This window comes from Silurus meridionalis, chromosome 22, assembly GCF_014805685.1.
Source record: "Silurus meridionalis isolate SWU-2019-XX chromosome 22, ASM1480568v1, whole genome shotgun sequence".
Lineage (NCBI taxonomy): Eukaryota > Metazoa > Chordata > Actinopteri > Siluriformes > Siluridae > Silurus > Silurus meridionalis.
Window position 1 is genome coordinate 13,237,479 of NC_060905.1, and position 23,201 is coordinate 13,260,679.

Here is a 23,201-nt window from a genome sequence, read left to right on the forward strand (position 1 = left end):
ATCATGATTGCTGTGATTAATCTCAACTTCACATACCCAGCTAAGTGTTAAGTGTGAACACAGGTCAGCAGTGCAAAAGGGCCTGCCTCTCTGATCTATTTAATGGAACCTGCGCAAGCAGCCTGTATTGTATGCTTCATCAAGGAATTGGCATGGTCGCTGCGATAATATTGACCCTCTTAACACCCTGCATGGATGGTCAATCAACCATTGCACTGCATTCGACACAGCCCGCTGCTAAAACAACACCATGAACAGACTGCCTTTGGAGATGCTGCCATTGCAACCTTCATACTTACATTCTTACAATCACTGACGTCTCTGATCGATTTTATGTCCTTTTTTATTACAAATATACATTTTTATAGTAAATAATGTGACTGTTAAACATATACCTGTTTTAGTATCTCATGCAGTTTTTATGGGAGTATTCACTCATAAACTTTATAGGCATGTCAGAAAAGGGGCAAATGGAAAGGTGTCATGAACAGGAAAGGGAGGAGGAATGTGTTATATTTACAAAGAGCTCTGTTCACTAGCCAAGTATACAAGCAAACTCTGATGTGAAATTCCAGTCCTTTGCATTCTAATCTGCATGAGCTTTTATATACAGGGTAATAATATACTGATGAAGCAGCTGGGTTCTTTTTTTGCCAGAGCAGAACAAACAAGCCAGATTTAATCATATAGTGTTCCACAATTTCCAAAAATGCATAAAATGTCAGTGAGTCTCAGCTGTCCCAACAGCCCTTTGGCGCTCTTTCGCTGTCTATGTCACAAATTCCCCAGTGTTGAATTAACACCTAGTGCTTATGTAAGTGCAGCTGGACACAAACGAGCATGGAGCATAGATCTTAAATGAACTCAGGGAGTTTTGCTGTTTGTAGAGCCAAATGTCTCGGTGACATTTATTTTTAGAAATCCACAGGACGCACCATCATAGTGGTTCGGGTAACTATTGAGTTTGGTCCTTTCCAGTAGTACCACTTGACCCCATTGTAGCGCATCACGTTGGAGATTCCAGTGTAGTAGATGCCGTTTAAATTAGATGGCCCACAGGCATCAAACCACCATCCTGCAATAACAAAATTTTAAGAAGAAGAAGTTGTCCTAACAAGACCAAACCAAAAACTCAACAGAAGTCATAACTTAGAATCAGGTTAATTCATGTCAGTGTAATAGTTTTTGCCAATATGAGTAACAAGAAGTTTATTTGAGACAAAAGAGACCAAAAATTTTGAAGTAACATGTGTAGTGATTTACCTCCTGAAGCCATCTGGGCACACTTGCAGCTGCAGCGGTCATTATCCTGATCCTTTGTGCTAAACATGGTACCTGAGTGGGTCAAGCTGCTGGTGCGACCGGCTGTACCACTAAAACCTTCAGCATGAATACTGGAGAAAAATAAAAAAATAATAATTAAACTTTTGTGCAAAGCTTTTCCAGAAAAATGTAGACTTTTATAACAGCACATCTCGACCAGGATGTTCAAAAAGCATGAGTGTAATTATAAGGTGTCCACAAGCATTTGTCCATATTATGTTGAAACGTATTTCCATCCTATCCAAAAGTTTGTTAAATGTAATTATAGGTAAAATATATTAAATTTGCACGTGTTAAACACTGCTGTTGTAAATGGCTTTCATTATCCATAATTAACAACTCACGAGGTGTGATTGCGCACATTTAGTATGGAAAGCAGTAAAAATGGACCACACAACATGAGCCTACAGGGAAGCGTTAAGGCTCAGAGACAACCTCACACAACTGGTCACGTGTCTGGCCGTATGAACCCAACATATTACAGACGGTGCCAGCATTGCACAGCATGCAAATAAATATTATACATCCGGTAAAGGGTAAAAAGGAAACCTAACATAGTGGAATTTGGCAATAGACCTGATATATCTGCATCCCAGGTTGTTTAGGCAGTGTGAACCACACACAATGAATTTCCAACATGCCCAGATTTAATAATGCCTCTCAACTTTTCAAGCCTTGTTCACCACCCCAGAATCTCATTTCAATTCTTAGATGTTTTTTTTTGTTCCTTTTTCATGCAAAATATTCATTTCAGCAAGCAATATCTGATTCTTTATCTGTAACAGAAAGGTGAGGTTTGTTCGACTTGGCAGTCAGGATGCGTGAAGGCATTTTGCCTGAGTTCTTTCCAAGCCTGCCCTTGAATCAAAAGGCTAAAAGTACCTGTTAATAGAGAAAGCAGTGGAAAGCAAACAGAGGCAGTTTTCCCTGCTCACAGCCCCAGCAACCACAGTTTGATCCTGAACTTGGGTTGCTGCCTAAAAGGTTGACATCAAAGGTTCTCATGTTCCCTGTGACTGCATGTGTTTACTCCGTATAATTTTGTTTTCTCCCACCACCCAATATATTGTTGTTGTTGATGCTTAATTACTCCTAGGTATGTACATATGTGTTCATGATGCCAAGCAATGAATTGGCATCCCATCCAGGGCGCATTCCCACCTCATTTTCATTGTTTCCACTCAAAATCAGAGATCTTGGCACATGGCCTTTGATTTGGCCCACCATGCCATTCATAAGAAGAACGAGGTGAAAAAATTGCATTTGGAAAAACTAAAAAAAACAAAACAAGGACCAGCTTCATGTCTCTTTAGAGGTTACTGAAAAGCTGCATTAGACACTGATCTCAACTATACTATTGTAATATACTGTACGTTTCAGTGAATTAGAACTTTGAAAATAAAACTGCATTAGTTAAACAGATTACAGTGCAATGCTTCTATTTTATTGTATTTTTTAATTTTCGTAAAATCATACTTGATAGAAACGAGGGCAAATGTAAATTTAATGTAATGTTTGTTACAATGCACAATTTATTGTTAGCCCACAGCCTTCAATCAAGTTTGATATTTGCCCCTTTATAGCAAGCATGATACTATAGTGGTTTTAATATATAATCTCAAAGTCAGAAAATAGACCTTGTCCTTATTAAACACATACAGATAAGAAGCTCTGAATGTAGCCTATAGTATCTTGAGAAAATGTTATACAGTGTAGTTTATAAAACTGAACACCAAATGATTAACATAAAATTTGCATTGTTTATAGCCTGAAACTTTAAAGATGAACAAAATATGAGTCCAATACAAACAAAATGAGTTTGGAATTTAAATATGGCCAGCCTGAGTAGGTCATTTTTGTCTATTAATATTGTGAGTCAAGACAAATATTTTAGTACCAATATTTATTTTCCTCTCCATCAATGTAGAAATGGTCATACTGCGAATAGGCCTGGTTTCCTTCTACATCTTTAAGTTGGACCTTCAGAGTGTAGTCTCTGGACGTGGTGAGCAGGTGGATGACATCATTTCCTAACCAGTGTTCTCCCGAGGGGTCTCCAAATCCCTGCATATTGCATAAAATGTGAGTTTCCACAGACATAGCCACATATCATAAGACATCTGGAGTTCTAAGGGTGCATTTCCATGTAAAGTCCTAAGGAAATGTCTATTTATAAAACAGCGATACGTGGATTCTGTCTGGTGAAGCAGATCAATGAAACAACATTTGGTCAATGTTATTTAAACATTGCACACTCTAACACTTAAGGTCATATGTTATCAGCTATCTAGCAGACCTCCCTAATTCCATGGCCAAATATTTATCACACGCTTGTAAAAACATTTTCTTGGATAACAAATGAAAAGCAGTGAAAACTATTTTGCAGTCTTTTGTGTTCCCCTATTAGCTGTGATCATTTCTCCTATCAACTGAGCAAGATGCATAAGGGGCTCATTTCAATGCCTAATACTGGGTTTAAAATGAGGCTTCGATTTATTGATTGAGCATTATTATATTGTGGGTACAAAATCATTGGCATTTAAATCAGATTTGTATCAGTATGGCAGAGATTTATCTCCTGTTTATATCACCTCATAAACTATTGATTTAACCTCAACTATGCTGCCTTTTTGGGTACTAATTTTTGTCCTGCAGTGAATTCTGAATACCATTATACCCCCTTGTGTATAACAAAGGAAATGAAAGTTATAAAGAAAACTAGTTAAAACAATGTGTTCATGTGCATGGTAGAAGAAAGGAAAAATACATTACTGCATGTCCCCCTAAAAAAAGCTAAGGACTGCACTGATGGTAACACAAAGAAACTGCCATAATCTGCCTGTTTTTGTCAATGCATTATAGTTATGAAAAACTGTAATGTCTGTCTTATTTGCCACAACAGATTTAACACTTGTCATTGATTGAGTGAATGCCACATACTTATTTGTATACATATATAAAGAGACACTCACCATTTTATAATCTTTCCAGTTACGGTGGAAGTCCACTGAACCATTAAAGCGATGCTGAAGAACAGTCCAACCTCCTCCTCTAGTTTTCATATCACAGAACACCTAGTGATATCATACAAAATCATTGTTGATGGCATAATCAATACTTTCTAAATACTTTAATTATTTCTATAAAATAATTAAAGGTGAATCACTAATGCCACATGCGATTTGTTTTTACACGTGAAACTGAGTGCTGCACAGATAGCACTATATTATAATAATAAGTTATTAATTATATAATTAGTTTTATTAATACTTATATTTATTTTTATTTCCTATAACACATTTTCCATTAATCATGTTTTTTTTATTTTTGTAATGAAGTTCAGTACTATTTTACATGAAATTTTTTTTGGTTTTATCCAGGATCCAATTTTAAACTTTCAGTCTAATCGGTTATCGGCAAGTACAATCTAACCTAGCTATTGATATCAGTAAAATCAATTACTGTTACCTCTAATGATTAATATTAAAATATGAAACTGCAAGTTGGAATGCAAATATAGTGAAAGACTACTACTACACATTGTCTGAGAAAAGCCCACTATATCATATATCAAGGACCACATTCACGCTTGCCACTGCCATGTGGCAAATTCTTCCTTTGCATCCAGTCATGAACAACAAGACTTAACAGTTTTTATCTTAAATCCATCAGACTATTTTAAACTCAGTGGTCCTTTATGTTGCAAGGTGACACTTTATTACTGCCACTTCCAGACACATAAATATTGTAATGCTTGTTTGCTTGATCCTAATGTAATAATTAGGAAGCTGGTATGAGCTAAACCATAGACATTTATTTGACCATTTAGCTATACGGAAACTGCATATCTCTTTGTCAGTTAGCATAAGCAGAACTATTAAAATAGCATATTGACAAGTTGTTTAAACCAATAAGAGCAAGCATGTATAGACTTCTGACAGATTGAATCAACACAGATATATCACTTACTATTTATTGTACTTATATCCACTGTTCTGTATTACTAAAGGCACATATTACTTATTGGCACATCAATTTACTCTGCCAATGTTTATTTACACTATAACATTACAGCATCATATCAATCATTCATGTCTAATATGTGTCTGTCCACATCTCCTGTGTGATTGTCACGCCAATATTTAAAATCATGCCGATTGTCTAAATCTGAGTCTTATAACAACCATTTCAATGCTCACTGTATTCAGTGCAAATGACTAATACATGAAACCCCAGTAATACTACTAATAATAATGTGTCATAATGTATTGACAATGAGCTTAGGTAAGTGATTTTGATAATTTGTGCAGTAGTAGACAATGTAAAGCTATCAAAACAAATGACTGTTTCAGCAACCATGGTTCATGATATAATCTTGAAGAATAAAAATAGTCGACACAGTATTACACAGGAATGGGAGAGATGGAAAAGAGTGAAACCCTTTGCCACAACCGTACAATTTAGGTAATCCCTATAGAAGTTTTCTTTTAACAGTATTTCAAGTTTTTCTCTTGAAAAATTTTTGGTTTTCTAGCCACAAAAATTTTTTACACAAAGCAAAACTTTATATAAACTGTATCTTGAAAAATCAAAACAACTTGTTTCGAAAAGATTCAGCCATTCCGCAGATCTTTGCCATTCATGAAATAAAATAATTATTTCCATGTGAAATATGGTATTTAATACTCAAATAGGTCATTTAGTGAAGAGGTGTGTTTACAATTTGGGCTCTTCTGGAAGCTGAAGCTGAAACATGGTTGTGTTTTCATGCTTTCAGATAAGTGTGGCAAATTTTTGGCTTTAGGGAACAATGCAGTTGCAGTAATGTGCAAGAACTTAAAAGATTAAAAAAGCCACACAGCTGCAATCAGTTGCAGAGGTTTGATAGCATACAAAGTAAGACAAGAGAGAGTTACAGTTGTCCAATTTTCAAATGAGGGGGAAGTGAACAAGTACCTGAGTGGACGATTTGAAGAGAAATTATGAGATCCTTCTAGGGTTGAATAGGAGAAACATGCATGACCAATTCAAAATAAGGAGAGAACAATAGCTGGTAGATAAGATGGGATCCAAGGCCTGATTTCAAGGAGATTGCAAGATTTTTACACACAGTCTTCTTTTCATTTTATTACAGCTGATAAGCAGCTTTCCATGATGAGAAAGGCGAGGGTGAGTTATACAGAGAGTATGCTGTGCTACTTGTTCCACTGCTCATCAGAATGTGAGAGACTATTGATGTTTGAGGTGTCTTTTTCAAGATCTTAATGTTTTTGGAAGCAGTTAGTGTGTGACCAGTTTCAAAAGCGAGAGGTCTTGCAAGGTTTGGAGCATTCTGGAAAGGATGGAATCCAGCAGAGAGGAGGCATATGCTTCCACCTTTCTTTTGTAAAAAGAAATCTTAGTAGCAGTAGCTTTGGAGTAGAATTTCAGCACAATAGAGCATAATGAGTACAAATCTGCAATTAGTTTATTGTCTCCACTTCTTCTAATTCTTTCCTTTTGCTTCATAGCACAACCAAAAAGTCACATTGCAGGCAAGAAGACTTCAGTCATCTAGAAGATAAGGGACAGAGATGGTTGTTTAAGAAAGGAAGTGAATATAGGAAAGTGTTGCTTGAAGTGGTACAGAGAAGAAGGAGTAAGCTTGTGGTAGTGTTGTTGGTTTGGATATTGAAAGACATGAAGGAATGTCCACACTTGTATACCACCAGGCTGTAAAAGGAAAGGTCAAAAGTGCAAGAGGGAGAGGATTGTGTGGAGGAAGGCAACAAAGAGAAAAAAGAAGAGAAGATACTAATTGGGAATAGGGAAGCCCATCGCTTTTTCATGAAGTTTCCTGGGGGCTGAGTGAGCAATAGATAACAACAATCTGAAGATTAACAAGAGCTCTAACAATAGCAACACTGAATTCAAATGACGTCTTGAAATGAGACTATGCAAGATGTGTTGAGTTCTATTTCTGGGATGCTTGTACTTTTGTACCTGCATGTTTCCCAGTGAGCACAGAGAAAGCATAGGCAGCAGATAAAGCAACCGGCATTAATTATTTATTTATTTTTTAGAGTGATCCAAGTTTCAGTCAGTTCCAAAAGATGGAGAGAAAGATAAAGTTGAGATAAAGTCTCAGAGCTCACCTTCCACCACCGACTGAGAAAGGGACAACAATGAAGGGTAGATGAAGTTTCTGATAGTACAACCTCTGCTTTGTAAAGGAAGCATTCAGAGACTGTAAGAAAAGCTATTGGAGCAAGCAACATGTTGAAAGAAGATAAAAGAAGAGTGGAGGTTATGTACTGCATGGCAGCATTATCAGAATCAGAATCAGAATCAGAATCAGGTTTATTGGCCAAGTGGGTTGACACACACAAGGAAATTGGTTCCAGCTGTTAGTGACTCTTAAAGTACAGACATAAATAAAACCTATTATGTAAAGCAAGAATAGTTTAAACACGGCTAATATAGAAAATATAATGTGTGATACAAGTGAATCGCTAATGCATATGTCTGTAACCTCATGTGACACAATAAATGTCTTTTTTTTTTTTTCTTTCTCAAAAAATTTAAACAACATTCAGAAACCAGATGGAGAAAATACGCACATCTGATAATTCAGTAACACAAAAAAAACAACTTTGACAACAATAATTGAAATAACAATACTAAAGTCAACAGAACCAAGCAGATTTTAAACATCTTGAGCCTACATTACCATGCAGAGAATAGCCCCAAGCAAACAACTACATCAAATTTTTTGCTCCTCTATCATTTGCTTATCTACTGAATATTTTAAGTACTGTATGTTACTGGAGACACTTAAAAATCGTTGAGGATAACCTCACCCATAGTCAGAAGACACTGAAATAAAAAATAAAAAATGATTAAACAATAATCACATCAGCTCTAGCTGCTATGAGACAGGTTATTCTTTTACCCAGGGATACACTGTATCTGGATCTTATTTAGAACTTTCCACCACAAATTGAAGAAGCCTTAATAGGACATAGCAATAGTTGTCAGGCTAGGGTGAAAAGGGCTTTTTTCTCCCATAAAACTGGAATCCATCACATTATCATTCCTGGGCTTGGTCAGTTTATTCAAACAATGACCCTGGTCTTTCAGCATGCTTTTCTGAAATACTAAAACTCTATCTATGTTTCATTATATATTTAATTAGTACAAATGTTTAATTTATTTAATATAATTTACCAGCTCACTCATGTTCAACAATTATCTTTATTCAATTACTGTCGGGATCACAGAAAGAATGAATTACTTCTGCGGTACGGCTTAACTCCTTGGCATCAGATTTACTGCTTCTCTATTCTACTCTACTAGTATATTTTCAACAGGTCCATTTGCTTTAGTAAATGTATTTTTAAGCATGGTTTAGCAAGGTGACTAAAATCAAAGAATAGAAAAGTAATAGAAAGAAACCACTCATTTTGTTGTTTTTACATGGAAGACTGCATTGCTTAAAAGGGTGGCGAATCTGCATCTATTAACTCGCATTGCAAAGCTGCTTAAGTCCCAAATTTGGCAAGAGACTACAAAACCTCGGCCAAACACCTGGCTTCTGTGTGAAAAGCAACAGGGAAGAGAACACACATAAGAAGTAAGATAACTATAACAATTTCCCCCGTGTCCTTTTTCTCTCATCCAAAAATGCAATTTGACTGGAAACACTGATAGTAAATATAAACCAAGAGTGAAACAGAATAGTTTGATTCGGTTCAGAAGGCTTTCTCCACTAAAAATCACAATTACCAATACTAGAGCCCATATATAAACGTATAGATAGGTAGGTAGGTAGGTAGGTAGGTAGGTAGGTAGGTAGGTAGGTAGGTAGGTAGAACTTTATTGTCATTGCATATTCCAGGTACACAGCAACGAAATGCAGTTTGGCATCTACCAGAAGTGCAAAAAGTAGCAATCGTGCAAATAGTGCAGATAAATAAGTAGCATATTTACAGCATGTGATAAATATGTAAACATATGTACAGTGAATAAATATTAAGGCTATAGCAGTGGGGAGATGTGTGGATATTGTTGAGAAGTACAGGTCAATGGTTTTAAGGCTATGGCATTGAAAAGGAAATGGCAGTAAAGGTATATAACGTAAAGGTTATAAGATTAAAAAAAATTAAGAAACACTCCACCAGCCTCTTAGTATTCTTATCCCCAGTTTTTTCATTCCACTGTTATAATAATAGAACTCAAGACTATTTAAAAACAGTTTGTCCTTCCAACTTTTGATGTAGTACACGATAGCAAGAAAATAATGTCAATAAATTACATTTTTTTACTCATTATAGAAACATTATTTACTTACAGTTTATGATGTTATTACAGAAATTATTCAATAACTGTGATAACATCTTGTTGAATGGCTTCTTAATTAGCGATTAGGTATTTCATACTAAGTTACGGAAATACTAGCTGAATTTTACCTTCAATTTTTCCACACTTACTCCTGAGTAATATAAAAATGTTTTGCAGTTGTGGGTGCTCAAGATTTTGCAGTAAGCGTAATACAGATCACTTACTTTTATATGCACTTCTATAAGGAATAACAGAAAATCTTAACATATTCATACTAAATGCTTTAATAATCATGAAATAAGGACAGCGCACTGATGCACGTTTCTTTCTTTTGCCAGCGTAGTAATATTTCATTCATTACTAAAGATTTCACTTTAGTCATAACAGTAGATTTGAGTTTTTCACTGGTAAATAAACACTATGGCATTACAATTATTCAGTAATAATAATAATGTATTAAAGCATGAATTAATATTGTGAATTGTGTCACCACTTAACTTTTGGCTTGATTAAGTACAAAGTTGTTAACATTGTAATAGGACTTTTATAAATACATTTATAAAAGGTATTTATAAAATACATCTATAAATATTGAATGTGATCTTTTTTGTTATCATTGCAAACTTGTCATGTGTTACAGTCCGAAGTGAAAAGAATATGGAAAGTGTTTGTGGAGTCATAGTTATAGTTAAAGCCAAAGAGAAAATATAATTAAAAAAGTCAGCAGTTCATACTAATAATATTTCCATCTCACTTTCCTCATGCCAGTAATATGATCCAAAACTGAAGTTGATTTGCATATGTGTTTACATAAATTAACAAGCCCTAGTATACTACATCTATTACATCTACAGTACGTATTGTACATTTGCAGTGGTTACATTATGATCTCAGAAACACAACACAAAATGGGATCTTTTATTTGAATCATACAACTATATCCTTTTTTTAACTGAAGAGCTGTTCAATATTACCTTTACTGTCTGTGTGCTGTTGGCGAGATGAATGTTGTATATTCCATTCTCTGTAATTCCGCACTTGTATACGTCGGCACAATCTCTGAAAACAACTGTCTTTGCCTTAGACAGGCTGGTAATATCTGGCAAGGCAGAAGGTGTGCATTAAGCATTAAGCATTAAGAATGTGTATGTGAGGGGTTTTTTTTGTCCTGTATTAAAATAGCATGTTGAGCAATGTTACTACTTCCCGTAATCCGTTGTTAAGTAAAAGCATCATTTTCTAATCCTGAAACAAGCCATTCTGGCCCACAGTTGTGTTTCCCAGAAACACACACTGATGCTTTCCAGACAGCGCATACATGCTGATTAGAGTTTGGCACTAACCGTTGCACTGGGCGATCATGGCCAGTAGCTGCTGCAGTGTCTCTGAGAGAGTAGGTTGCTGGTGCTGGAGCAGTGTGCTGTTGCGGGTGGAGCCAGCCAGCTGTCTCTCGAGCACACTGACCATGCGACTCTGCCTGTCCAGAAGCTCCTGCAGCTGTTGCTTTTCCTGCTGGATTGCCTGCAGCTCCTGACTGTGTCTGGCCTCCAGGGCTGTGAAACGCTGCTCCAGGTAGCTGTTAAAGAGAGAAAAAGCATCACTATTTGAAAATGATCCCTTGATGTTATACTTGTTTTTTTGTTTGGTGTGAGAATAAACTTTGATCTGATTTTTGCTTTGTAAAAATTCTTTTCAAATTTCACTAGATCTTGTCTGCTAAGTATATTTTGGATTATTCTTAGTAAATCCAGCGAAACAAAGGCTGCCGTATTGCTGGGAAATATAGTTAAATATATATATAAATATATATATATATATAAATAAAGGTGCTTGGGTACGTGCCAGAAAGTAGAAGCAGGGCTGGTATTCATTTAGTTATGTTAAGCATTCTACTGTCAATCAATCCTACCCTATCAATAACTTTAATCATTAATAACATGCCATAACTAACATCAAAAATAAAAACCCTTATTACAGTTCCACTAAAAATCTTTGACTTAATAATCATAATGCTGGGAATCTTCCTTTTTTTCTTCATCTGCAGTAAACCTCAATTACTTTATTCACTGTCACCATGATGACTCTAAGTAGCTAGCTGGTAGGTTTTAACCAGACAATTGTTCCTGTTTATCTTTATAACAGCTGGTAGCTAATAACATGTAATGTAGATTAAGTGATCCATTTATTTACATATAAATTAAAAATGTAGTACTAATAATGATGACTTTGAACTTTTTAAACAGCAAAATTACTGCATGGTGTTATTTAAATTATCATACTCTGTCCTTTATGTGTTAACCATAAATTCCCCAAAAGGACTACAGTATATAGAAAATAAAAAAAAATAAAAAATAATAATAGGCTTTTTTTTTTTTTTAGAGATTGCTGTACTAATTGTTAGGTTTAAATAAAGGGTATATGAATCATACAAATGAACTGTGCTTCCTAGTTTGTAAACATTTCTGTCCAAATTTCCTCAAACTCACATAAATAAATATTCTTGTAAAAGGGCTACTCTTTGAGTAGCTGGTGGAACTAAACATCCCTGAAACACCTGGTGAGTTCAAGCTTTCACAGATGGTGCTTTCAACGTCAAACCCGTAGGCAGCGCTGACAGTGTGTGAGTTTGCATCTCAATGTGCTCCAAATGAAGGCAATAAATCCTGCACGCCTGCTCTTTATGACTCGTATTAATGACTTTATGGCAGGTACACATTGAAACAATCCAACCACATGGATTGAACAAACCACTTTTGGCATTTAAAAAGCACATAATTCCCTAAATCACCTTCAGCATTCACTGTGCTCATGCTTCTGGAAGGCCTCATGCTTCACAGAGGAATACGTTACATTCTGTGGAATACCTATATTTATCAGGGTAAGTGATTTTAGTTTCAAAGATTGTAAGTTATATAAAAATGTACATAATATTACAATAACGTCTATACAAGGCTAGTGCAATGATGACCTCCACATCTACTTTCGAAATAAAAAGTGCAGATGTGCAACAGGTGGTGTTTGTGTGTGTATGTGTGTGTGGGTGGTGAGCTGTGTTTGCCCTGGCCAGTTTTGTTCAGAAGCTGGAATGCTAAACAATTGGAAAGAAAAGTAAAAACAAACATCTCTCTTATACAAGTAAAGCATGTCCTCAATTATTTGACTCCCCCTCTGAGTGGACTTCCTCTGGCTATAACCTAAATGACATGCAGATTCTGACATTTTTCACCCTGACACTTTACCACCCACTATGGTACACCCACAGCATGATACGCTATTGTACCCTCAGCACTGGACAAAAGCATCTTCATCATCAATACAGAAAAGCAAAGTAAGGATATCCCTCAGGCCATTGGACATCTTTACCTGTTTTTGTCATTTAGGCGGGACACCTCCTGGGTCTGCTGCAAGAGTTGCTTCTCCAGTCGCTTGGTGGACAGAGAGTACTCCAACAGCTGGATCTCCAGTCGGCCTGTTTGGTTCAACACCTCCAAATGTTGCCAGAATGCGGTTAATATGTACACTCACAAACCCAAAATTAATTTTATTCACAAGAGGGTCAATATTTCTCAGTACTGGTGACACAGTGTAAGAAGAAAAAACATTATTTGTCCAAATATTTTTAGAACATTAACAATGTACATTAATGTATATTTTCTGGGTTGCTTGTGTTTTTGGTTTTGTTCCCATGCAAAATTATTAATTTTGAGGATTTAATATGCTTGTATTTATGACCACTATACACTGTAACATTATCTTTTTAGGAGTTCATGTTCTAGTGATTATTTTGCCATGTGTATAAATCCAACTTGCTCTATTTTTACAGCTACACTAATATAATAAACATATGCCATGAAAATCAGTTAAATATTTTTTCAGGTTGCAATACTATGTTGAATGGATGGCTGACAAAGGGAGGAAAACAAAAAAAAGTACAAAACACTATGTGAAAATTTATCTTAGAGAGGACAAGTAGAGAAAATGTTTTGATTGGGTGCTTTTGCAATGTCATCTAACCAAATATGGCAGTCAGTCCCACCCCCACTGCAATAGATGGTGAATCTATCATTTAAATTGGGAGGAGCAAATAAAGAGATGATAAAAAGCAAAAATAAGGTTCATTTACCAATTAAGCAATATCACACAACAAAGAGTGCTCTTTTGAATTTTTGAAAGGATTTGTCCCTTGGCACTGACTGAGTCCAAAGTAAGTGTAGTAACATCTTATCTCCCCAAAGATGATTGGAATCCACAGCAAGTCTCAAGCAAGTTTTATTCCCCTTATACAAGAGCAATCTGCCAATTAGAGAACATCATTCCAGTAATGGTTATAAACCATCTTTCCCTCATTAATGTCTTTTTTCGCTCTAAAAAATAAGACAAATACATGGCTTGTCATGTGACTAAGATCCCAGAGTCCTCTGCTCTGAAGATTGTTAAAGTAAAAAAATAATTTTATATATATATATATATATATATATATATATATATATATATATATATATATATATATATATATATATATATATATATAGACAGATGTATATCTTTGATTTGTTTTGCAACTGTCACTATGGTGTCACTGTGCAATCGGATTTGAGAGCATTGCTGTGATGTAAATGTGTATAAATGTATCGTTTTTGATTGGACAAAATGTTTTTAATTTGCTATACTTCACAGCTTTCCAAGCAAATCTCAATACAGTAACTATATAAACTGATATATAAAGAAGAATCCACTAGTTTATTTAATCCTCTTTTAATGACATACCTGGGTCTCCACATTTGTAAGTTTCCGTGTGTGTTCTGCAGACTGGCTGAGGAGATTCGTTCCGATCTCCAGCATGGTGGCTGTTTGTGTGTTAATGGCATTCCTCTGCATCTCCACCATCTCCAACCGCATGTTCTCTTGGATGTAACTCTCCAGCTGTGAGCATAACAAAGAAAACATCAGTTAGGTCAGACCACCATCTTACTCCAAATATGCATCGTTTTTTTCTCCAAGAATGAACTATCCATTACAATAGGACAACAATTAGACTTTTCTTGTAGCAACTTGTAGCAGTAAAGCAAAGCATGCACACACATTTTTTAAATCTTTAAATGTTCTATAAAACTTGGCATTCATTTGACTTAAAATGTTTAACTCAAATTGATCTTAAAAAGTGTCTTTTGTTTATTTGTTTGTTTAGTGAAAGCTTGTTTATGGTCTTCCTTTTGTATTTTTAGTAAAAGCATGTAAAAATGTATTACTGAAGAAAAAAGTAAAATGCAATCTTTTGAAGAATTGGTTTAAGGATTTAAAGATATCTGAAGGAGATGAAAGCTTTTAAACATATTCCAGTAAAGGGTATTAAACATCACACTTGGCTCCCTTACAGACAAACAGATAATATCACACACGTCTTATCCATCTGCACTATTTCCAAAAAGATATGCATAAGCAATTACTGAGGTACTGAACAAAGTCCTGGATGCAACTTCCATTTGGTTTATTATTTTTGTTTTTATTTAGTTTCAGTGCATATTATTTTACAGTAGGGATTTAAGCTTCAACCCTATAAGCAGGCTGATATTCAAATTTATAGTTTTCAAAAAAATAACATATGGCAGACAAATTGACTCAGGTTTCCAATGTACTATGTAATGATAACCACATCCTGGTAATTTCCTTTCATATTTTCCCAGTAAAGCACTTTTCCAGAGTTTCACAGTCAAAGTAATTGAACTGCAATACTAAACAGGACATAAACACAGTATGGCTAAAAAGTTTCTGGGCACCTCACCATTATATGTGGTTCCTTCCGAAACTATTGAATTTAAACACAGAATTATATTATATATAAAATGTGCTTCTATGCTGTCGTTTAAAGATTTTCCATTACTGGAACTATACATATTCATGACCTTGTATGACCGTATAACATTATGAGCGGTGAAGTGAATATCACTGATTATCTCTAAATTATGGCACCTGCTAGTGGGTGGGATTTATTAGGCAGCAAGTAACATTTTGTCCTTAAAGTTGATGTGTTAGAAGCAGGAAAAATGGGCAAGTGTAAGGATTTGAGTGAGTTTGGCAAGACGACTGGGTCAGATCATCTCCAAAACTGCAGCTCCTGTTGGATGTTCCTGGTCTGCAGTGGTCAGTACCTATCAAAAGTGCTCCAAGGAAGGAATAGTGGGAAACCGGTGAAAGGGTCATGGGGGGGCAAAAGCTCATTGATGCACATGGGGATCGAAGGTTGGCCCATGTCGTTGGATTCAACAAACAAGCTTCTGTAGTTTAAATTGCTAAAGAAGTTAATGATGTTGATGCTCGAAGGGGTCAGGACTGTTTTGGCAGCAAAATGGGAACCAACACAATATATAAGCAGATGGTCATAATTTTATGCCTGGTCGGTGGCTGTAACGTTATGCCTGGTCAGTGAATATCTCCACTGGGGGCTGATACCTGTTCATGTTCAAGCATTATAATGCATCTCTGACAAAAGTCAATGGTGTGTTAAGGTTAAAGTGAAAAAGCTCAATGTCCTTCACAGAACCCTGACCTCAACCCCAACACACCAGAACATCTTTAAATTGAATTGGAACACCAGCTGCACTCCAGGCCTCCTAAAACAACATCAGATCACGAATGCTCTTATAGTTAAATGGTCACAAATCCCCATAGCTCGCTCCAAAGTCTAGTAGAAAGCCTTCCCAGAAATGTGGAGGATAATATTACAGAAAATTGAGTACTAAATCTATGATAGAAAATTACACAAGCACATGTAAATGTAATTTGTCTTGCATCAGCAATCTTTTGGCTATATAGTTTAATGTAGCTCAGTATGTATGCATTTTTTTTTATGATATGCTGTAAACTTTACATGTATCTTCACATTGTAAGCACTAGTTTCATTTCATATTTGAATCAATAGATTTAATTCAACTTCACACGTGAATCACTAAAATCACTAGATTCAAATGTGAAATCTGGTTTTGGTGGATGGATGTATTTATCACACTTTTTTTTTCATAGGACGTGACGTTTTTTGTAAATGTTTTTTCCATAATCCATAGTTTAAAATAAATTATTGAATGAATGCATTAATGAATTAATGAATATTATAATTCAGTTATGTCACCATGTTTTCAAGGCTTACACTGGATTAAATAGTAGCCTAGAAATGTCACATCATTGGCAGAAATGTCACATCATAATTGCTGGCTACTTTCATAGATTATAGGAAACTCATTCAAAACATCATTAGAGTAAAGACACAATTAGTGAAGTTGCAGGATGTTGGTTCTTCTGCTTTGGGAATGATTGTGTTAAATTGCTGACAGTCCAATAAATTAGCAATTACCATTTTCCCCCCTTTTTTTCTCCAAAGGGTTTGTGATATGTCAGCAAAAGAATACATATTATCTAAAATTAGTGAGTGTTTTAAAAAATAATTTTGTGCTTGCAAAAGTAAAATATGTGCTCATTTCCTTACAATCCTCTAACCAGTTCCTTAGAACAAAAACATGGCTTCATTGAATGATTCCTTTCTGAGACAACTAGAATTAACAAACAAGTGGAAATATGGATGTTTGACTTCAAATAAAGGAACTTAAACTTAAAAATAATTGATTTGATGTATTACTGAAGAAAAATTGGTGATTGGAAAAGAAAAAGCAATCAGGTTACATAAAAAAAAAAAACAAAGTCCCCTGCCTATAACTGACATTCACACCACATCTTTAACAAATATTCAATTTTTTAAGTAATTTTTAAAACCTTGCCTAGGGAAATATGGTGTTAGAGCTAACTGAACTCCCTTCTGATTTCAATTGGAAACTTTATTTGAGCTTGAGATACATGCTAAAGAGAAACACATTGCTGTTCAGGGAAGTCTGTAGCTGAAAATGTCAACATTTCACAAGATGAAGGGTTTTCCCAGGCAACCACACATATATACAAACTGACTTATCAGCACACATAGCCTAGGGAAAGAAAAAATCTAACCAGGTTAACCAGGAAAAGAAAGAAAAGAAATAAACCTCAGTTCCTTCTATTACTCCTGCGAGATTTTGTAACAAAAATGTATGACTTGTCCGAATGTGTTGAGTTTTCAGTGCACCCCAGAGGGCTGCATAATCAACTGAGATAATAATGGGTTTGGAATGGATAAGTAATTTGAAGTATAACCTTTAACTAAAATCTCAGTAAGAATAATTCCTCTGAAAAAAAAAAACATGATTGTACAATAAAAAAAAGCTCTGTGCAGCTCACTATAAAAAAGTTCATGAGTCAACACTGCTTGATTTATGCAGCAAGGAAAATGTGTTAGTGTACAGTAATAATCGCTCGTCTATATTGCCCTTATTTCTCTTTTTAACTTTGTCTTTACATTACCAAATTAAAGCATTTTTTCAAAGAAAGAAAAAGCAGTCCTATACATACTCAAACATGCTGGATGTGTGCATAGTTAGACCCCCTTTTCATACTTAGCCATTCAAGTGTTCTTGCTTGTGTGTACACAGCACTAACCCTTTTGCCCTGCTCGTGTGTTTATAGTAAAGCTTCACAAAAGAGCCAAAGTTTCCACCACGGCACACTCCAAGTGTCATACAAACAGCAGGCTAATTCCCAGCTGGGGTGCTTCAACGACACAGGGCCACCCTGATTGTGTCAAAAAATCATTCTGGATTAAAAATAGAAGTATGGAGACAAAAATCTCCTTGAAAGAAATACCTGCATTTATACCACCGCATGCTTCAAATCACAAATCTTATTGGTTTTAAAGAAGTGCAGTATTTTTATACAACACCCCCCACACACACGTACACACACAAAACCTCAATGGTATTTGCAGCTGTAACATAAATAATAGATTTATATTAATGTGCTTGTTGTAATATGTTATTGTTTCTATAGTAACAGCTCATGCACAGGGACTTGTATGTTGGACAAGCCACATAATCTAAAATAAACAGATTCAAATAAAACGTTGGTGTTTATCAAACAAAAAATGCATCGTCGCTGATGTGGTGACATTTTTTGTTAGGAGACATTTATTTAACGTTTATGCAAGGAATTTCGACTGTCAGCACTTGGTAACAGTAATGGTGCTTGGTTTCTTATTACAAGAAAGTCTTCAGGAAAGAGGACTTTTTGGTCTCTGAGTAAACTGGCAAGCTGCACTTGGGGAGAGGGAAAAGAGAGAAAGAGAAAAAAGAGGTGGTGGTGGTGGTGGTGGTTTGAGAGCGATGTTTATCATGGCTAGAATAGAAGTGATAACAGGAAGTAGAGTGTCCTTTACTTATTGCATAACTTTGATTCTCAGCTATAATCTATTAAAGTGTGTGTTGTGTTGATCGTTAACAAATGAAACATTGTTTGTAATCATTTGCAAGGTACCGTGGTGTGTGCAGAATAACACACTCCAGACCACTTCAAGGCATTAACTGCACTCTGCTTCATGCTGTGTCGTATCACACCACCCCAGCCTCAACATGGAAGATTTTCAAATAACAGCAGGGTGTGTCATGTGCTATTTTTTGCTTATTACATGATAAAGTATTCAGGAAAGGTGAAACCGATTAAAAAAGCAAACCTCAAAATCAAGTCTGATCCTGAATAGCTTATAAGCAAACTCATAGATTATAGCTTATAAGCGAACTCAGACAAATGTAGATGTTGGCTTGCTGCCTTGCTGACTAGCTAATGAATTTGAACTGAATTCTCAATAGCAATGAAACCAAAATAACTTCCTATCTAATATAATATATACTCTTCTACTCTTTCCTGGCGATTTTGCCAAGCATGAGGCAGGTCCTGTATGACTTCAGCAAAAGTTAAAGGGAAAAAATAGAATAGCATAGAATCATTATAATAATTTAATAACGTATTTTAAAGATTAAAGCAAAACTAAGGTTTTTATTTAAGATTTGAAGTACAAATCTTCAATTATAATACTTATGCACAATATTAAGGTCATGAACCCATGTATTTTCACCCCTGGGAATGATGTAATGTGAGACATAAAAGTGATTTGATGTATGTATGAATGAATAAGTAGGGTAAAAAAAAAGTTTTCATTCAAAACTGTATTAAAAGCAGAGACATAAACACATTCACATGCATGGTTAGGCTCAGAAGGGATCTGGTTTAAGACAAGGTTTGACATTTTGTATATTGCCCTTGCAGCTTACCCAGACTAATCTCCATGGTACACATCATCGTTAGTCGTGTTTACTTTGGAATGGGAGACAGAAAGATGGATGCAAGGGGGTTGCTCTGAAGTTAGAAACTGAGAAATGCTTTTGGCTTAAATTCTTGCCTATGTTTTCAAGCCAAACTTGAATTTGAGAATCAAAGTTTAGGAACATTTCAGATTCAATATCAGATTGTGAAGGTTTTTTCACATGTAAAATCATCTACAGAGTTTCACAATATTTGGGCTGCTGTTATCTGAGAATTTAAAAAAAAACATTGATGGAAAAAAAAATTCTTCTCACCTTCTGCAGCCATAGTGTGTTGTTCTCGGTGGCACTCTCCAGGCTTTCGAGCTTTTTCTCAGTCTGGGCTGCGTTGGGGGCTAAGGGTGAATCTCTCTGCAGTGAATTGCTCACCCGGAAGTTTCCAGGTGATGGGCACTGCTCCACCTCTGGCAGGATGAATGTGTAGCTACATCGGCCGTGCTGCACGTGGTGCTGCCTCCTCTCTGTGCCAATTATTCCAGCCACCATTACAGCCAGATAGCTCAGATTCAGCAGCCAGCCCATACCTAAAAACAGATGGACAGAAGCAAAAAAAAGAATGGAGCACTGTCCTACCAAAGGGTTAAAAAGCAATCTCCTGAGTGAGGTTGTAGCAGGATAATTTTTTTTGCCTCCTTCAGGTTCGGTTAGTCCTTTTTTTGTGACTTCTCTCTTTTCTTTCTTCTTTGGCTCATACGATGCTCCAGGGAAAATCTCTTCTCATTACTTTACACAGAAAAAAAAATCTACAGTTGCATTGACAGCAGCATACTGTAGATAGCACAGATTGTTTCACAGATTTCTGATCCAGTCAGCACTGTAGATAGCCTGATACAGGAAACATGCTGCAAACCCTCTGTGTTTATTTACTCTCGGAATTGGTTTCAGCCCCCCTTTTTTCGAAGCTGCTCTTGTGAGAAAGCCTTAGGAGTTGAATTCTGGACTCAAGGGCTTTTGGACAGATCACCAGAACATTTGAAGTAGCAGTCTACCTTAACATCCCGTCTCTTGACACACAATCATTCAACCTCCCTCCATCACTGACTTTTTCTTGTTCTCTCTTCTTCTCTCTTTCTCAGGAGTTGTTGGTGAAAGCCACAGAAATTCACCAGGCACCCACTACAATAGCCCAAGCAGAGAACATTCTCTTCTCATTAAACCTCCTCCTCCTGTTTCTCTTACTCACTCACTCTCACTTTTCTCCTCCCTCCCCAACCCCTTACCATCACTTGTTTGCTGCAGTGGGTCCCTATGTTAGGGGTTACACAGTTCACAGCTGCACTTCTTAGTTAAAGCTGATAAAACGTATGAATGTTATTCATTCTCATATAATTGTCTTTGTCGAGTAAATTCATTATACCCATCACTGCACTCCCATTCCCTAGTGATTAAGTTTGAACTTCATCCCTCATGAGACACAGTGTAACTAATAAGCCATATGGTTTAACTAAAGTATGACGCCTTCACAAACCAAACAGTTTGGTGTTCAAAGGTGTGGAGTAACTGCATTTTTATACTATATATTACAGTAAGGTATAGTATAAAGATGGCTTATCTGGATTTTCCCTTATGACACTAGATCTGTACTCTTTCACAATTATATGAAGTAAAACAAACTAACAAACAAATGTTTAACTGGCACTTTATTTTAACCTAAACCAAAAAACTTTCAACTTTTTTTGCTTGCTGTCCACCATTATTTATTTATTCATCTGAAGTGTCCACTTTATCCTATTATGTTCAATGACACAATGGCTCTGAAGCCTTTTTCAAGGAGCAGTAAGCATGAGGTTTAAATGTGATGTCCCTCCATCATAGAGAACCGCACATTCTCCCACATTATGACTCTGACTTTCATCAGCTCTACATTTTATAAATGGTTTACAGGAGTCAGGATGTTCTAGTCAGACTAATTCTCTGCATATCTATCAGTATTATGTTGCCAACATAAACAGATTCATTCTCTTGCTGTTCTCCTCCACTTACCAGCAGAATGTGTTCTTCTCTCATGCTGCAACCACATGCGCTTATGTCATATATTTCCAACCAGGGCAACAAATACTTGTCTTGCTGCATCCTTTACCTTGGTAACTAAACGAGAACAATATGTTAGGGTTGGTTCATTAACAAATGATGTGGTTTTGTTCAATTACATCATCACAGCATCCATCGGTTTACCTGTTTTTCCGTCTCTTACACACACAAGAGGGAATGTGTTATCATTAAATGACTAAGCCTGCTGAAGGCTATGTTTAGTTCAGATAGCGATGTGTATGGATTGGTTGCCCAATCCCATACAGTAAAGACTAATCTTTCAAGATACTGTAATGAAAACAATGAATTAGGAAAAAACGTGTATCCATGTAGAAATATTTGTGACAGCTTTTAGGTTAGAACCTAAATATATATGATGTGCCGTGCAAAAAAAGCAGGTGCAGCATGTACTACGTAATTTATTTAAAACTGCAGAACATTTTTAAACTCCTCCCCCTAGGTCTTTTATAATGTTATATGAGAGTCATAATGTTTGCATTGTTTAACACTCTGTTACTCTACAATAGGTCTTTACATTTAGAACAAGTCTTAAAAGTTAAGTTGTTATACTAAAAACTATATGGTGCATTTAAAGCACAGATGCTACATGTACAAAAGGTGGTTTAAGGCCTCGAGATGTTCTTATACAAAAGCGTTACTGTGTCATAAACATATAGGATGATATCTTTATCCTAAAAAAGTACATGACAGCCAAGAAATCTTTTAAATTAAGCTAAACTACATTTGAACAGAATAGCACTTTGAGCCCCGGAGAATGAAATGTCAGATCGCCCACTCCTACTTCCTTTCAACAACATAACATAACAGTGAGAGCATTCGCAGTCGAGTCAACATTTATCATAAAGCCTGTCTCCAACACCACATATCCAGTCATTATTTTTGTGAGTCAAGAGCTCCTCACTTTCAACAATTTCTGATGTGTTGAATTGGAACGTTTACCAAGAAACTTCAAGGTCATCTTTTAGAAAACTGGATCTATTCATTAAGTAATAGACAAGCTCAAATAATTAAATTTTTCCTTCCACAAAGAGTGACTGATAACTCCCTGTGAATATTCTCATTTAGTTTATCTTCACTTAGTATAGATTGTTAGCTACCCAAATTTGGGATTGTGTTTTGTTAGCTACCCAAATTTGACAAAAGGTCCTCTTCAGTGTGTAATATTAACCAGCCTGTTGTATTTGACAAGAAAGCATTGTCAAAGTAATTTATTCATTCAATGAAGCAAGGACAGCTTTGTTGTTTCAACATGGAAGACATTGTAAATGAAAGAAA

General features: G+C 35.8%; 1 protein-coding gene across 1 annotated transcript; it reads right to left on the minus strand.

Moving 5' to 3' along the window:
- Window positions 1-325: 325 nt before the first annotated feature.
- Window positions 326-20,993, minus strand: angpt2b (angiopoietin 2b). Its single transcript, XM_046835576.1, has 9 exons — window positions 20,130-20,993; window positions 14,410-14,565; window positions 13,006-13,127; window positions 10,986-11,218; window positions 10,617-10,741; window positions 4,296-4,397; window positions 3,221-3,387; window positions 1,264-1,394; window positions 326-1,075 (listed from the first exon to the last, which is right to left on the minus strand). Exons 1-9 carry the CDS (start codon window positions 20,394-20,396, stop codon window positions 915-917), a joined length of 1,464 nt encoding a protein of 487 aa, XP_046691532.1. The 5' UTR covers window positions 20,397-20,993; the 3' UTR covers window positions 326-914.
- Window positions 20,994-23,201: the final 2,208 nt, after the last annotated feature.

Excerpts from the sequence above, each read along its gene's own strand:
- angpt2b (XM_046835576.1), bottom strand. The coding sequence starts at position 20,396 with ATGGGCTGGCTGCTGAATCTGAGCTATCTGGCTGTAATGGTGGCTGGA. Across the intron at positions 11,219-13,005 it reads CGCCTAAATGACAAAAACAG|CTACCTGGAGCAGCGTTTCA; the intron begins GTAAAGATGTCC and ends TCTCTTTAACAG. Across the intron at positions 10,742-10,985 it reads CATGATCGCCCAGTGCAACG|ATATTACCAGCCTGTCTAAG; the intron begins GTTAGTGCCAAA and ends CTGCCTTGCCAG.